The following is a 16,094-nucleotide window of genomic DNA, read 5'->3' on the forward strand; positions in this document are numbered from 1 at the left end:
ATGTCAAAAAAATACTTTACTTGATTTGTGAGACTGACGTTGACTCGCGTGCTGATAAAATTCACTTTCAGGGAAAGCAGCCCGCTACCAGCTCGTGCTAGAGGGATGGCTCCGGAAAATGACGTCACAGAACGACTTCTGAAGTGATTAAAAAACAGGCCACCGATTCCACACGAGGGTGGTGCACCCTGCAATGAGTGTGCATCACGTGGCAAACAAACTAAAGCTTTGAGTCGGTCACAGTTGGCATATGGCAAATTAGTAATAAAAAAAAACGTGATGAGTTTTTTGCGCGGTCGTTGGTGACCAAGCTGGACGGCGTTATCTCGCTGCACCGGAGAATTCCGTTCTAATCACGTGCGACTGAGAGCTTGGCTGGAATCCAGGATCTTAGCGGCGCTGGCTCAGTGCGCTAACGGGGTACGGGAGGCCCCATCGAGCCAGCCGGCTGCAGCGTCTATTTTGTGCCGTATCCATTGGTGGTCAGGCCGAGCACATAAAATTCACACCCACTTGAGAATGTGGTTTAATCACTCGCCGCTGCAAAAAAAGAACGGGGTTTAAACCTAGGGATCGAGTTGGTCAATGGGCTGGACAATGATGAGAATGACGAGTGGGAGTAGTAACGCAATAAAACAAATATATAAGAACGCGGTGACATTAAGTTTTCCTGTAAAATGGTCGGAATATTCCGTCGCAATAAGAGATAATGATTTTCAATGGACCATAACCTGGTTACAAAAACGACATCGATGAATCAATAACAAAGATCATGCAAACGGAGGCGGAAACGCGAAACCGTAAAATATTTGCAACGATAAAATATTGGGACGGTAACTTTGTTTTTATTACTACTGCAGGGTGCTGTTTTGATAGTGGAGTCAATACAATTTATTTTAACGACTTAGTCAAAGTTGAGTAATGTTTTGCTTGCGTGTGCTTTTATTTATTTATGAACGTACGCATGCACGTGTCAATTGGCACGCGAGTGAGTGCGTGAGTACGCGTCTGTGTCAGGTTCAAGTGGGCATTGTGCCCAGCGGTGGTGGTGCTGGTGGTGTTGCCATCACATTTTGTTGTCGTCTCTTGTCTCTGCTAGATCTCACCACAGCTGACACTCACCCTCCCAGGGCTGCTTTCACGACACCTCGAGCCACCATCTGGCGTCAAGCTCCTCCCCATGTATGCGATGGACACATCAACTAACGACCGCTCTTACACCCCAAGCCCTTTCCCCCAATTATTTTAATTCCTTTTCCTTTGGCCTTCTCTTCCCCCGTATACAAACCCCCTACCGCTGCCCGCTGCTCGCAGTCCCTACGCAAAGTTCAGTCTAGGGATGTTTGTTCAACACCGGTTACATTGTACGCTTCATTATTTTTCAGCTACGAGAGGAAAGTGGGAAAACAACCTCGAGGAAATCCATGCAGAACAAAGGTGGAGAAGCATACAAACTCCCCGTGCAGAAATGTCCCCGGGTAAAGAAGAACCCAGGGCCTTCTTGCCGAGCGTCAAGAATGTTACGACCGTGCCACCCACCGTGCCACCCACACTGCCGAGTGGAGCTAAGTGATCCACACAGTGGCAGGGTCTTTACCCTCCTTGCCCCGGCCCCTGTCTCAAAACACCCACAACCTCTTTCGCTTTGTCACGTGACACAGTCGCTGTACTTTACTTGAGTTGCTTTTGTAATGGGTGACCCCCCCCCCCCCCCCGGGGTTTATCCGCACCTGCGATTAGCGCGGGTTGGCTACGTACTGTGCAAAAGAAGTTCAACACACGTACAGGCAAACAAATGAGAGCATCTTCCTAATAAGCGTGCCGACGGCGGGCTGACGTTGGTTGGCACGTGGTTGCAACCGTCGCGGCGTTGGCTCATACGTTCCGTGTTCACTGGGCTGGTTCAACGAAATCAACTAAAATCGTGTTAGGTCAACCAACCCCCTGTCCTCCCAAAGTGGTTCAAGAATATCTCACCGTGGGACCCGGTGCTCCTATCTGGCCTTGAATCCCCGGTGGTCCAGCAGGGCCCTGCACAGCACGAGGAGGGAATTAACACGCAAAGTGGGTCTCGTTATTAGGATCGTGGAGGCACACATGGACATATAATGGTTTGTTAATAGTTGCATTTTCCAACGTTATGAATTATGTGCTTCCCTTTAATTAAGGGGTCTGTGACGATAATGACTAGAGTGAGGACGATTCCAATAACACTCGTGACAATTGTGTTTTAATTAATATACGGCCGTTTATGACGATCATGATACTGGTAATAATGCGGCTGCTGATGATTGTGATGTTTGCAATAATTCTACTGATGATAATGCAGCTGCTGATAATGATGATCACCATTCTGCCGCGACTGCCCACTGGTGATACTTCTGCTCACAACGACGACAATAATCGTCATCATTACGTTCAAAACAATAATCGATGAGTTTAAAAATCGACATCACAGCCAATGTCTATCGCACTTACCGATTCACCCTTGTCTCCCTTGCTGCCTTTCTGACCTGGCAAGCCAATGTCACCCTGGAAGTACAACAATCGCAGACGGACGGAGGTCAAACAACGGCGAGAACACCATTTAAAAAAAAATCCATTCAGCCACACCGACTACAAACGTTGGAACTCTTCACGGACAGACTAACCCCGCCGTGGGAATGTGTGATTTGCACGAGACGAGCACCGCCCCGTTTGCTCGCTGGAGCAGGGAGACATCGCTCCACTTCTTGTCGGTGTCCCCAGGCCAGCGGTGAACAGATGGGCTACGAAACTCATTTTTCGCAGACTCTGGACTCACGATCCAAACGCCACTCGTTGGATCTCTGGCAGTCGATGAACGGCACAAGTTTCCGAAATCCCCTCCACTGCCTCTGTCTACCCTGCAGTAAACTCGGCACTGGTACACCGCAGTCGATAGGCGAGCGTGGGTAATTCCACGTCCTCTGTGATGTCTGACCAGTGTGGAAGAGGAGGCCAAAGATACACTGCAGATGGGCTCTCTCTGGTTGAGAACGTGCTGCCAGCATTGGTTTGAGAAAGTTACTGCAGGGCTGTATCTGGACTATTGCATTTCCCGTACTCCTATAAGGAGAGTCACCTCCTACTTTACAAAGCAGAACTGTTCCTCCGTGGCTGAAAGCAAGATCCATGCAATGCTTGTACAGCAGAATCCAGATTATCGTGGCGATCGGAGAGAATTCTACAATGCAGCCGATTTATCCACATTCGTTCACTGCATACATATTTACCAAAGATTAAAAGATGTCTTTTTTCAAGTATTTTCTATCCGTGCCATTACACAAACAATACTGTTTTGGAAACCCAGTAAACTACTGCAATGGACATGCATGAAAGATACGCTGCTCCACGTGGCTTCCTCTCGCGTCTGATTCCCGTCGAGAGAGAAGGCCTCATGCTCACCTTGTCTCCATCCTCTCCAGGAGGTCCCGGAGGCCCTCCTGGTCCGGGAAGTCCAACGGGGCCTTGGATGCCGTCTCTGCCTGATGGGCCTTCCTGCCCTTTCTCGCCCTAAGTTTCAAACGACGCGCACACAAAGCGGTGTCAAAGAAACACCGAAGCCTCCGTGAAGAGGCGCGTCGTGATTCTCTTTGTCTTGGGTCGGTACCAAAAAAGATTTGACCAAACGTGGCGGCAGCGTCGGCAGCGATGCAGGGAGACAACCGGGGGGGGGGGGGGGGAGTCGTTTCATCTCCCTTCTCGCCCCGCAGCGCAAAACCCCGTCGCGAATCAGCGTTGCAGCACAGGGCGGCACGGGGCATCACAATGAAACATGGGGCAGCACGGGGCAGCATGGGGCAGCACAATGCAACATGGGGCAGCATGGGGCAACGCGGGGCAGTGCGGGACAGCACAATGAAACGTGGGGCAGCACGAGACAGGGCAGGGTGGGTCTAGAATCCGGCTAAGTTGTATGACCATTGCATGCAGTTACACTGTATGCAGAACGGGGGAGAGCATGCAAAGCTGTAAACAGCAAGGCACCCCAAGTCGAGAATCGCACCCGGGGACACACAGGTGTTATCACTGTGCCACCGACTCGGCCGCCCAATGTGAATTCGCCTCTGTGAGACACCCTCGGCCCCGTACACGAGCATTTCACATAGAAACTCGGCACCGATGCAAGAGAAAAACGCAACGCCACAAGCGCTTCAAGAAATTAGTGAACGCCTAGGATTCATTATATCCTTATTACGCACGCATCATCTTTTGGGCTCAATTCGCCATTCTATTATGACCCGTTTAAATAATTTAAAAAAACGGACAAAATAACAGGAACAGCACAAGTGCTGCTCATTGTTATTTCGACTAATGGTTCTTTGGAGTTGGAAGTTATACCCGGTGATGAAGAAGACAAAAAAAATATCACCTTCCGTCAACAGCGCATCAAATGCGGCTGCCCAAAATACGTAACGTTGCGCAACGCCAACGCTTTCAAACCGCAATGTGCTTAACTTTAATGTATTTAATCGTTGCTTCCCGGTAATGAAATCATCCTTCTTAGCGCCACGTTGGCAGCGACGGTGAGGATTACTCCGAGCTTGGCCGCCCCTCAACCCCAAACAATTTTCCGCCGTCGGATTCCGCTGTGATAATTCGTTGGGGCAGTTGCGTCCAACCAAATCCCCCACCCCCCATCGATTTGTCAAACGACAAAAAGGGGAGCTTGATCGGCACGGCGACAGCACGAGGCAACGCCGCTGGATTCAAATCCTGGTTTTGAAACCGCCCGGCGTTGAACCACAGGTCATCCAGCGCAGCGCGATTCGTGGGCTCGTTCCGATAAGCGCTGACCCAACGTAGATTTGCTCACCCCCATGGGATGTTTTTTTTTATTTTACATCATCATCGTTATTGTTAGCATCATGATCATCGTCATAACCATCGTCATCATCATCGTCATCATCATCATCATCGTCATTGTCATCATCATCACCATTGTCATCATCATCATCATCAACATCGTCGTCATCATCATAATCGTCGTCATCATTATCATCATCATCATTGTCATCATCATCGTCGTCGTCATCATCATCGTCGATGTCAGAAGGACTGAATCCCCACACCGAGGAACTCTTTTGTCTCGCTCATCAAACCGCTCACAGCTCCTCACGTCGCTTCACCGCCATGATGCAAACACTTTCACTGCAAGAGCTTATTTAGCTGCGAGGGAGACGTGCGGAAGAAACTGGGATCCGAGTTTGGCGACTACAGTGAATGGCGAATGGCGATCAAACCTACGCAATCGCCGCTTATCAGTCTAAAAACGGGCAGCTGAAACCTAGATTCAAACCGAGGTCCGAGGCGCAATGGTCCGGTGTTCTGACATGTGATAGCTCCCCTGTACCACTCAGCCTGCTCCTGGAGCTGACTACCCAGTGGTATTCAATTTATCGACCTTAGATGATTATGGTGCATTGATGACGATAATGTTGGCGGGTTGATAATGATGATGGATTAATAATGGAGGATGATGGTGATTGATGTATGATGGTGGTGGGGGAATTGTGAGTAAACCCCGGCCCGGCATTCGAACTCGCAACCCTTGTGACTGCGAGTTCGAGTCCTCTGACCACAGAGTGACACGGCCAGGCCGTGGGTTGCAAGCGAAGACGACGATGAAGACGACGATGACGATGGTGGGTGTGTGGGGTGTGTGTGGGGTGTGTGTGGCGGGTGTGGGGGTGAGTATCACTCACTGGGGCCCCCTTGTCTCCTGTGGGCCCAGAAGGCCCGGGTGTTCCAGGGCGGCCGGGAAGGCCGATGGGGCCGGCTGGGCCTGCAGGCCCTCGCTCACCTGGCGAACCCTGGGGCCAGAGAAGTTACCGCACAATCACACACACAATCACACATACACACAATCACACACACAATCACACATACACACAATCATACACACACACATACATACACAATCACACACACACATACACACACAATTACACACACACACAATTATACACATACATACATACACAATCACACACACACATACATACACAATCACACACACAATCACACACACACAATCATACACACACAATCACACACACACAAAATCATACACACACAATCACACACACAATCACACACACACAATCATACACACACATAATACACAATCATACACACACATATATACACTCAACAACAACCGCCATTCGCGACCAAGTGATGATGAAGTCACCATAGCACTTGTGCCAGGCTATGTGTACCACATATACACACACAGACACCTACATACATACAAACATATGCACACACACTGATACAGCCACCAAAATAAAAATGAATCCCGTGGAAGAAATCGACAACAACGACCGTGGGTACGTCGACATATAAGAAGAGGTAACGGGCCGGGCTCCACGCTTTGTACCCACCACAGGACCTGGGGGACCGGCAGGACCATGGTCTCCCTTGAGGCCTGGGATTCCCTGTGACACACACACACACACAGATCAAACACCACATGGTTAGCCTCACACACAGGAGGATCAAGCGCTGTTATAGTGAGCACCTTTCAAAGTCAGCACGACGCAAGCGGGGGAGGGATGCCAGCACCGTGCACTGGCTGTCGTTGTGTTTTCGGGCGTTGTTTGCGAACACACTGCATCGGGTCCTCAGTGCAGGTTCAGATGCCGCTTGTCAGGAGTGAGCACCGGTAGTTGGGGACTGAACCCACGTCGCTGGGATCACAGCGTAGGGAGTGAAACTCGTTATCACCGCACGCACGTATCAGGGACGTGATTCGGATTTGAACGCTTCGCAGTTTTGGATTTTCAGAATTTTTGGGGGTTTCCGATAAATCCAACCAATTGGGAGCAAGTGTCTAACAAATAAACACTACACACAGGCCGGCGTGCACACACACGAGTACGTTTGGAAGACCGCAGTAACGAATGACCCACAGAGGCCATTGCAGAGAAACGGATGGCAATTGTTTCATTTAAGCTAATTACATTTAGCGTAACTTTATGGGTTTTACTCTTTCACATACAAACGCCAAACTCTAATTAGTGATGGTGCGGAGACCGTACTCATATTCCGAAAAGGAAGATGTTGCTAATCATGTACGGGCAATCTGTTTTCACCGCGTAATCTGATTACTTTGCTTCGAATGCACCGATTAATTACTCTTCATCGTGACTTTTTGTTTATTATGAAAACAGAAACAATTCGGGGAAATTAAAGTTATCAGTAGCTTGGTTTGGTGTAAACAGAGCAGCAGCTGCAGCCAATCTGCACACAGACCGTCACCGCAGACAGACCACAGTATCTGCATTTGCGACATGAAACGTTCGTTATGAGAAAGCTATCACGGAAGTAATAAGATAATTGCAGTATATTTCAAACACGAAATGTGGGATTAAGTCACATTAGCCTCACGAACTCAAAGAGTCAGGAGTCTCATGACGATTCGCATATCAGCCTCACAACTCGAAATAAAGACACAACTAAAACGTCTGCATAAGGAGCCTATTGGCATCAATGTAAACTTCAAACTGGGAGGCTTTTGCCAATTCCGAGCATCGCGCGCTTTCAGACGCGCTTCTGCGGCCGTCTGGAACGCTCTCTTCCTTCCGATAGTCGGAAGCCACTGGGAGCTATGCACTTTTAAATCATGTACATTGAAAATTCCTTTCTTTAAAACTGCCTTTTGTATTTTTAGTCGCTGTCCTTTCCGATTAGCACGGTTGGCTATGTGCCGTGCGAATGAAGTTCAACATACAACCGATCTGCGCCTTGGGTACTGCTGCCCTGCCGTTGGCTGTCTGTTCAAGCCACGACTGGCAGAGAAGAGCCTCGACTCGAGGGCCCTCTCGGGTCAACTCTGGGGGCTTTTTGGGCCTCATCTTGCACGCCAGAGACGTCGTGGAAGAAGCGGGCGTGACCCACACTTCACCGCACGAGAGACAGTCGGAGGGGATTTTCAGAAGCTTGCACCATCGTCGCAACCGCCACGATCGGGAGACGGAATCGAAACGGAGACCTCCAGATCGCAAAGCCCAAGCGTGCGAACCGTGACAACCAGCTGTGGCAGCAATCTCTTTGCGTATTTTAATTGAAAGATGCTAAAGGGAGATACGGAGCGAGCAAAGAAACAAAAACTAATGGCCGCGAGGTTATTCTGTTAGCGCGGCGTGCGCGGAGTCGCAGCCGCTGCGGCAGTTTTGCTCCACACACCGCGGGCGCTGCCGTTAAGTGTCGCCTCTGCCTTTAATAACGGCGACTTGAGATTTGTTGATGCAAGCAAACCGTTCATTGCGCTTAACAATTGCCTGGCTCGAAACCCCCTACGCTGCATCCACTACAGCCTGCATCCATAATGAGGGAGCGGGCGGTGGTGCAGTGGCTGGGGCGCTGCACCGGGGAATTGAGCAAAAAATTAAAAACCCCGAGTTTGATTCCCGGCCCTGGCTATCGGTTAAGCGGCCTGGGCACCCCCCCCCCCCCCGACTTCGCCAAGCCACGCTGACCAGCGTGGTGAAGTATGGTCAAACAATCCACAATGGCTGACAAGGCATGGGGTGGAGGCCTTCATCCAGCAGTGGATCTGCCAGGTCTGTTAAATTGTTATTACTCTTCTTGGTTCTTTCGGTAAAGTCACGTAGAAGGGAAATAATAAAATAATAAAAATTAAACATAATAAAATAATTCTCAGGTCTGTCGGGGAGACAGCGTCAGACGCTGTCTCCCCTGAGGACGGCTGCTTGCGTTGTGGCCGAAACGTCGTGAGAATTATTTTATTATGTTTTATTTTTATTATTTTATTATTTACCTTCTACGTGACTTTACCGAAAGAACCAAGAAGATGAATCCCTGCAGTCACGAAAGCTTTAAATCGAAATTGTTATTACTGTGATGATAAATTTTTTTTAACGATATTCTTTTTATTGTTATTACATGAATAATAATAAGCACATTCGAAATCCATGAATCAATCGAACATGATCATTCAAAGCAAGGAGAGCTCATTGAGACAAGGTAGTCCTGGTACCGGGGGGGAATAAATAAGTTAAATACTAAGATCGTATATATTGTCACAGTTACGTAAATTACTGCCGCACGCGTTAGATAATGAATGAAACTGCATTACTTAAAGCTGCGCGCACAGTAGCTCACAAAGGTAATGCAGCAGACGGTAGAGACGCTATGAATGAATGATATATTATTAAAAAGTTCACGAATGGATATTTTACAAGGGCAAATGTAACGGTGATAATTGAAATAGATATATTTTTTGTAGTGATGGCTATATTCACCTGATGTTTTCGATTATGAAAATGTCACACTTTGCAAATCACTGACTGAATCAGTGAAATGCGATTAAAGGGCAGAGACAGCGGTGTTATAAACGTTTGAGATTCAGATATTCAGTTTTCATTGTTGGATATTCGAGTAAATATTTCAGGACATATTTTTAGATTTTCAGATTATTTGGAATGACGTTGCATATCTGCGTGCCTTTGATGGTGTCAGGTGGTACCGTTTTTGGCGGCAAAACAGCAAAAGTGATTGCCATATTGGTGACGTTACTACCATGGTCATGAAAACTCTGACAGATATAATATTGGTATCACCTTTACAAACCTTACTTATTGGCTATGTCGGGTTTCACGACTCATTTATATTTTTACGCGATCTAACCCAAAAAACAGCTCTTATGAAGATATAATTTATTAAGATTGTTCAAAATGTTGTATTCAAGGCCTAATTTCAGATTTCTATTTTCTCACTGATCTAAAAATCAGGGGCACATCCATACTACCTAGGCCCTGTGCGTCACAGGCTGTCCGGCGTAAGTTTAGAACTTCAATAATGAGTAAAAAATATCCATTAAAATAACTGTTTGGGCTGTAACGCTGTGGTACTGTAACCACATTGCTGCAGTGACATATACATTTTTAATAAACATATGAAAGGGACATTGCCGGTGATTAGTATTTTTTGCTTTACCATGTAAGGCCCAATGAGCTACATATCTCTTTTTCAGAAGCCATCACAGAGTGGCTGATCACGTGGAAATGTTTCGCAGCCCAAATACCCTTGATGCATGTTTCTAAATGTGTAGGGGGGAAACGGGAGAGCCCGGAGAAAAATCCACGCGATCACGGGGAGAGAGACACGCAAACCCCAAATATACAGGCACCGTCAGGGTCGGGGTCGAACCCACGACCTCCCGTATCCTAGGCGAGGTAGTTAACATCTCCTAGCCACCGTAATGTCACTTCAAAGTCTCTTTTGCCCTCATCCAATGATGCTACAATCTCACATTGGGATGTTGCCCCTGTCCTCCAAATCCTAGGTGAGTAGCTGCGAGAGAAGAGCGGTTTACTTTTTATTGTTGCCAGGGTTTAGCTTAGCGGAAAATGGACTGACAAAATCTCCATAGGCGCCTCGCAAACAACAATAAAACCACGTTTTATTGTTTTATTAACAATAAAACCACGTTTTATTGCTGTTTGCTGGAGGGTCGCGACACATGTATACTTACGCGATCTAACCCAAAAACCTTTATTATCAATAATACTGGTCGCGAAAGCCTACGTGTTAAACCAAATAAAACTACGTTGTTGTTGTTGTCTCTTCTTGTTGCCAGAACGAGAGAGGCGACACACGATCAGAGAATCTCAGAGCATCGGCAGCTCAGCACCTGCGTTGCCGCTGGCCACCGACTCGATGTGAAACGCAGCTTTGCAGCAAAGTGAGCCTCTTCAAATGAAAACACGTAAAAGGGCAAATATATATTTTAAAAAAGTCAAGAGAGTATTCCAAAATTTAATCGATCACGTTTCTGCTCATTTCCCCAACCCCCAAGTGAAACTTCTCATCAGTTTTCAAAGGCAAACAATGTTTTATGAAGTGTGCGTGTGTGTTTTAATCAATCCACTTCTCTGAGTGAGCACCTCCTAGTACATTTAAAATTAAAGACACAAGCCGCAGTGGTGCGATTGTGGCTACGCAACCCACCTATGGCCGATACCGTAAACCACTGTACTCTGCGCTATTTCAACAGAGGAACAGCAAAACGGCACGAATTCTCTCCTGAAGCCCACCCGTTGTGGCCAACAGCAACAGCAGACCTTGACATCGGCACCTAGCTCCTGAACGTATTGCCGCTGACATCATGCGCAACAGTCCCTGCCATGACCTTTTGAATCGCTCGCGTTCTCGTGCGAATTTGGACGGATCCTTCCCCACGACCCAGCGTGCCCGACCCAGGCCCTCTGGCAAAATCGTGTCGCCACCCTGCGTACGTGCTCTGGTCGGTGTGTGGCTCGTGTTGTCTATCGGTGTGATGCCGAGCGTGCACCTCTCCCACGATTCTTTGCCCAAAAGAACATTGAGGCATTGGTGCTCGAGTCCTGTTTACAGCCGCGAGCCATTCCTATGACAGGGGAACGTCTATCCATAGGGAAACCAATGTTGATTTCAAATAATTACAGACCCCGGAAGGATGATAGTGTGAGTCAACCCTCAACCGGGATGCAAACTCATAACCCTCCGATTGCAAGGTGCTCTCGCTCTCCCGCTGAGTCACGAGGCCGGCATTTCGAGTAAGCCTTTCCCAGAAATACTTGTGAGCTAAAGCTCAAGGCTGCCTTGCCGACAAGATGAAAAATTAAATACAATGTTGAATTCAATACTTCCTGCCACTCATAATATTTTTGAACGACATGCGAGTGGCTGCCTTTCCGGTCACTCTGAATCCTGACGAAGGAAATTCAGGGCAGGGGGTGGTGGGGGGGGCGCTTCGATGAGAATTCAGTACGAGATAGGGGAAGCAATTCGTGTTCATCCTCGAGTTTCAGCGGCTCGCTGGAAACGCGACGTTTGATTGGCTGCAAGGTCAAGGTCATTCACCAGTGATCTCAGAGCTTAGCAGCTACGATACTCCGACATTGTGATTACGCGCTTCTTATATTCAATTTGTTTGAGGAATTCATATCGACTCAAATTTGAAGATGAAAATTCCTCGCCTTTGTTCATACTTTGTTTCTATTTAATCGCTAAACGATATCCCAGCAGCGCCGCTATCAAGAGTCGCGTCATTAGGTGAGCAACTGTCTCCTGGTGGAACGTCCCTCGGGCAGGAAAGCTGCCCCAGAAGCTGACGCTACAGAACTACTACCGAGTCACACATATTCGGGGCTCTCTCACCCAACACTGGACGGCGCTCCTTCAAGCTTTGTGGTTTGCCGCAATCCTCCAACGTGTGGATACGTTTGTGTGAAAATCACACGGACGACCGTGGGCTATGCGCAGTGACTGGATGGAGTACAACAACTCTCTGGACTTTGAGAACGTGGATCAAGCACGGAGTCACACCCAGGGTGTCTGCAGCGTTGCCTCGGCAGCTCTCATCTGCCCATTATCAGCCCCCCGAAATATATTTCTCACATCTTTCTCATTCTTAAATAGGCCAGTTCACTATAGCTGCACGGAATGAAAATGTACCAATGTTCTCCGCACTCTGTTCCCTCGACCGTACTTAATGGGAGTGATGTCTTTGCGATTGTATTTTGGCCCAGTGTTCTCAAACCGCTATTATATTCCTGCCATGCAGCACACACGAGCACGCTCCTCAACACCAATGTCGCCCAGAGTGCGGGAGTTCTCGGCGCCAGTCGGGAGGGAATGCTAATGGGACTAAAAGTACCACCGCAAAACACTCATTCAGGTGCTCCATCAGCCCAAAGCAAACAAAAACATATATATAATGAATGGGTGAAGTACTGCACAGAACACAAGGTGATTCGTGATTACAATTTCAATGACCCACATCATTAAAAAAGCATCTACTTATTTATGCTGATTAACTGTACAATCTGCACAACGCATTCGCGATATAATGTTAATTAGAATTTAGTGCCTATGTGATGCAGTGAAATCAACATGCTTTGTTAGCTGCAATGTCGTATTATTTAATTGTTTTTCGTTAATTACACCAAGTCTGTAATTATGGACATCGCAGAGGCTAGCGCTGTCAGATCGCTGAGCCTGTCACGCTAAGATCCAGGGTTCACAACGGCCATCTAGATATTTTCATTACGGTCGGGATTAAACATTCACCATAACACAGCCGTTATTATTCGTGCATATCAATGATCTTCAGTACCGTTCTAAACAATTGGGATAACTGAAACAAGATCAATCGCTCCTTGCAGAGCATGAAGGATTGCCGTCTCGAGCTTGGTGACTCGGGAGTAGTTCTGTGGCATCTTCTTCCGGGCCAACTCCCTGACACAACATGGGTCAACTGCGTCACATCCAACCCCTTGACATGACTCTGATGACAGCGGCACAACTGGGCTATGATTAGTGGTAAAACAACGTGTGCGTGTTGAAACTGACCACAGGCTCTGCTTACATAGCCGTTGTATTGTCAGAAATTTGAGAAGCATTCAGTTTCACAGTTGGACGTAACGACAGGTTTTTTTTTTCTCGCGAGTGATGGCAGAAAAAAATAATTTCAGGAGCCAAGTGAAAATGTCGAGGACTGCTGAGCACGAGAGGGCATCAGGAGAGAGTTTGTGTGGTTTGGCCGTTCCTTCTCCTCCGCTGAAGGAGCGGAGACCACAGTGGTTTACCATACGATCCGTAGTTTTAGTTGCACTACTGCAGCTTGTGCCTATAATTCTCAATTCATGAAGGAGATGTTCGCACCGGCCTGTCGATGGTGCGATGGGGTTCATGGTCACACGAGCGTCTTCGAGGAGTGTCTAAGCCAGGAGGTGTGACGTTTGGGACCTTGAATAATCACAGGGTTTTTTTATGGAAACCGTCTTCTTTTAACCACTTAAACGAAGACAAAATTCCAAAATGCGAAAGGCTCATTTGTTTGCACATTCACACGTGGGCTGTGGCGTGGAAGATGGTAGCCTCCACGCAGCTCACTCTGTTAAGTGAGAAATCACAACAATGTCATCGACCCGGTGACCGAACATTGATCAACGATCTCCCGGCCTCCGGGACAACAACTCAAGCACTGAGCCTGTGTGGCCCACAGTGCCCAGCAGGAGTTGCATGCTTTATTAAATGGGGAATAAAATACTTTAGAGTGACTTCAAGGAGTTCTCCAGTGACATCATTGTGTGGTGCCTTTTATTTAAATGTATAAACAGTTACAGTGAAGTGACATCACTACGGTGATCGTGAAATTCACTTTGAAGTAATTTTCTCCGTAATAAAGATGTAAAATAATGAATACTACATTCCAGCCATTATCAGTTGAAGGCCTCCCGCAAGCCATGTCGGTCAGGGTTTTTTTGACCATACTTCACCACGCCGGTCAGTGCAGGTTGCTGAAGGACAAGGAAGTGGACCGTTTCCGATATCACATCCCACCGATGTTGGCCTTTGCCGGAAATCAAACTCAGGTCGCTGGGTTCACTAACGACTCCGCCACTGTAGCAAATGGTCAAAAAAATATAATTAAAGTAATTTAAAGAAATGTATAATTAAAAACATCAATAACGATGTACTTTTATACAATTAGGATCAGAGTGGCTTAGCTCTACGCTGCGTGCGCTCGTGATGTGGAGAAGTGAGAGATTGTGGGTCGAGGGTGGGGTCATCCGGTGGCAGGGGTTGGCCTACCCTACATACGTCAATGACCCTGCAGGAGAATTTGCTGACGTCAATTGTAAAGAAAAAAAACATTTTACTCTAAGCGATCATTAATGCAGTCTGAACTAAAGTAGAAGCAAATGAAACGTTGGTGACGGGACATCGAGAGTCTCATTCTTTTACACTATGAGACATCTCATTTACCAGTGGCAAAATATAGTAGTAGGTTTTTACCCTTTAAACTGGTACAAAAGTTTCAGTTTTGAAACCAGTTTAAAGGGTAAAAACCTACTACTATACTACTATAGTCTAATTTTTGATTGTGCAAGGGCATTTGCTGTCATTGCTGCATGGACGAACAGAGCTGTGTGTTTTTTGCGCCAACCGCCGTTGGAAATGGGTGCGCCAACACAGAACACAATCACGTGATTGATACTCCTACTGATACTCCTGCTGCATGGAGTGACACATGCTGCCAGCTATGGCTGAAAAGTTTGGTCGTACATGTTATGTATATCGTTTATTGTTTTAATTTGAATCACAGTTCCTATGATCACTGTTACGTTTTTTATAGCTTTATTTTGGTGATTTTGAAGAGTTTTGGTTCAGCCATGTTTGTTTGTTGTAGTACAGAGTTAGCCTGATAACTTTCATCTAAATTGTCTTATGGTTGTTATTGTTTGACTTGCATCCCACTGGGATTTTTGCACACAGCGTTGAAATACGGTGTCTTTTCTGGAAGACTTTGCTGTGTTTTCCAGGATTTTTCTGTTGCGTGTAGTCACTTTAAGAAGTTCTTGTTCATGTTTTTATCTTCTTGCGGTTGCACCCGAGTCAAGAGCCACATGGCTCACAGCGTTATACCTAATAAATGAAACTGAACTGAACTGAAAATCCCACTGTGGTCAATTAAATGAGTCGCCGCCATTGCATTGAGAAGCCAACACTGGTTGCCCAACGGCAAAAATCGGCCTCTCAACACGGAGCTGTGGAATTTCCTCCGCTGGCAGGGATGAATGGCTGCCCCATGCAGGGCTCGAGCTGGAGGACAGCTCCACCTTGACTTCGTGGGGGTTAATCTGAGAGGGAAAGCCTTGGGGGGAGGCTTACCACTGGGCCCGGGTGGCCTCTCTCGCCAGGAAAGCCTCTCAGGCCAGGTGATCCTTCCTTTCCTGGGGGTCCAGCGGGTCCCGGGTCACCCTAAAGAAGAGACGACATAAAAACAAAAATTAACTAAAAAAAAACGCGCCAAAACAGGACGAATCGGCATCGGCTATTTTGTGCCACTGTCGAATCCAAACTCTTCATAGGACCCTGCCATGGAAATGTGAAATTTCCACCACCCAGCACAGAACTGACTGTGGAAATTAAGCCACCACGAGGTTGTAAGAGTAGCAAGATCGTGGAGACTATGATGCTCTTTGGATTCCACTTGCTTAAATAAAACCAACAGTCCGCCTTCACAACGCACGCTGTGCGTTATGCAACACGGTTTT

The 16,094-nt window shown here is 47.3% G+C and overlaps 1 protein-coding gene across 2 annotated transcripts in view; it reads right to left on the reverse strand.

The window, feature by feature from the left end:
- LOC144948416 (uncharacterized) overlaps nucleotides 1-16,094 on the reverse strand; it is a 266,228-nt gene that overhangs the window by 58,552 nt on the left and 191,582 nt on the right. For both annotated transcript variants that reach the window (XM_078877862.1, XM_078877863.1), the window contains exons 41-46: nucleotides 15,709-15,798; nucleotides 6,408-6,461; nucleotides 5,727-5,834; nucleotides 3,427-3,534; nucleotides 2,479-2,532; nucleotides 1,978-2,031 (exon numbers count right to left, since the gene is read on the reverse strand). In XM_078877862.1, the coding sequence (XP_078733988.1) occupies nucleotides 1,978-2,031; nucleotides 2,479-2,532; nucleotides 3,427-3,534; nucleotides 5,727-5,834; nucleotides 6,408-6,461; nucleotides 15,709-15,798 (468 nt within the window). The remainder of the gene's footprint in view (nucleotides 1-1,977; nucleotides 2,032-2,478; nucleotides 2,533-3,426; nucleotides 3,535-5,726; nucleotides 5,835-6,407; nucleotides 6,462-15,708; nucleotides 15,799-16,094) is intronic.

This window comes from Lampetra fluviatilis, chromosome 49 (genome assembly GCF_964198595.1).
Source record: "Lampetra fluviatilis chromosome 49, kcLamFluv1.1, whole genome shotgun sequence".
NCBI classification, from domain to species: domain Eukaryota; kingdom Metazoa; phylum Chordata; class Hyperoartia; order Petromyzontiformes; family Petromyzontidae; genus Lampetra; species Lampetra fluviatilis.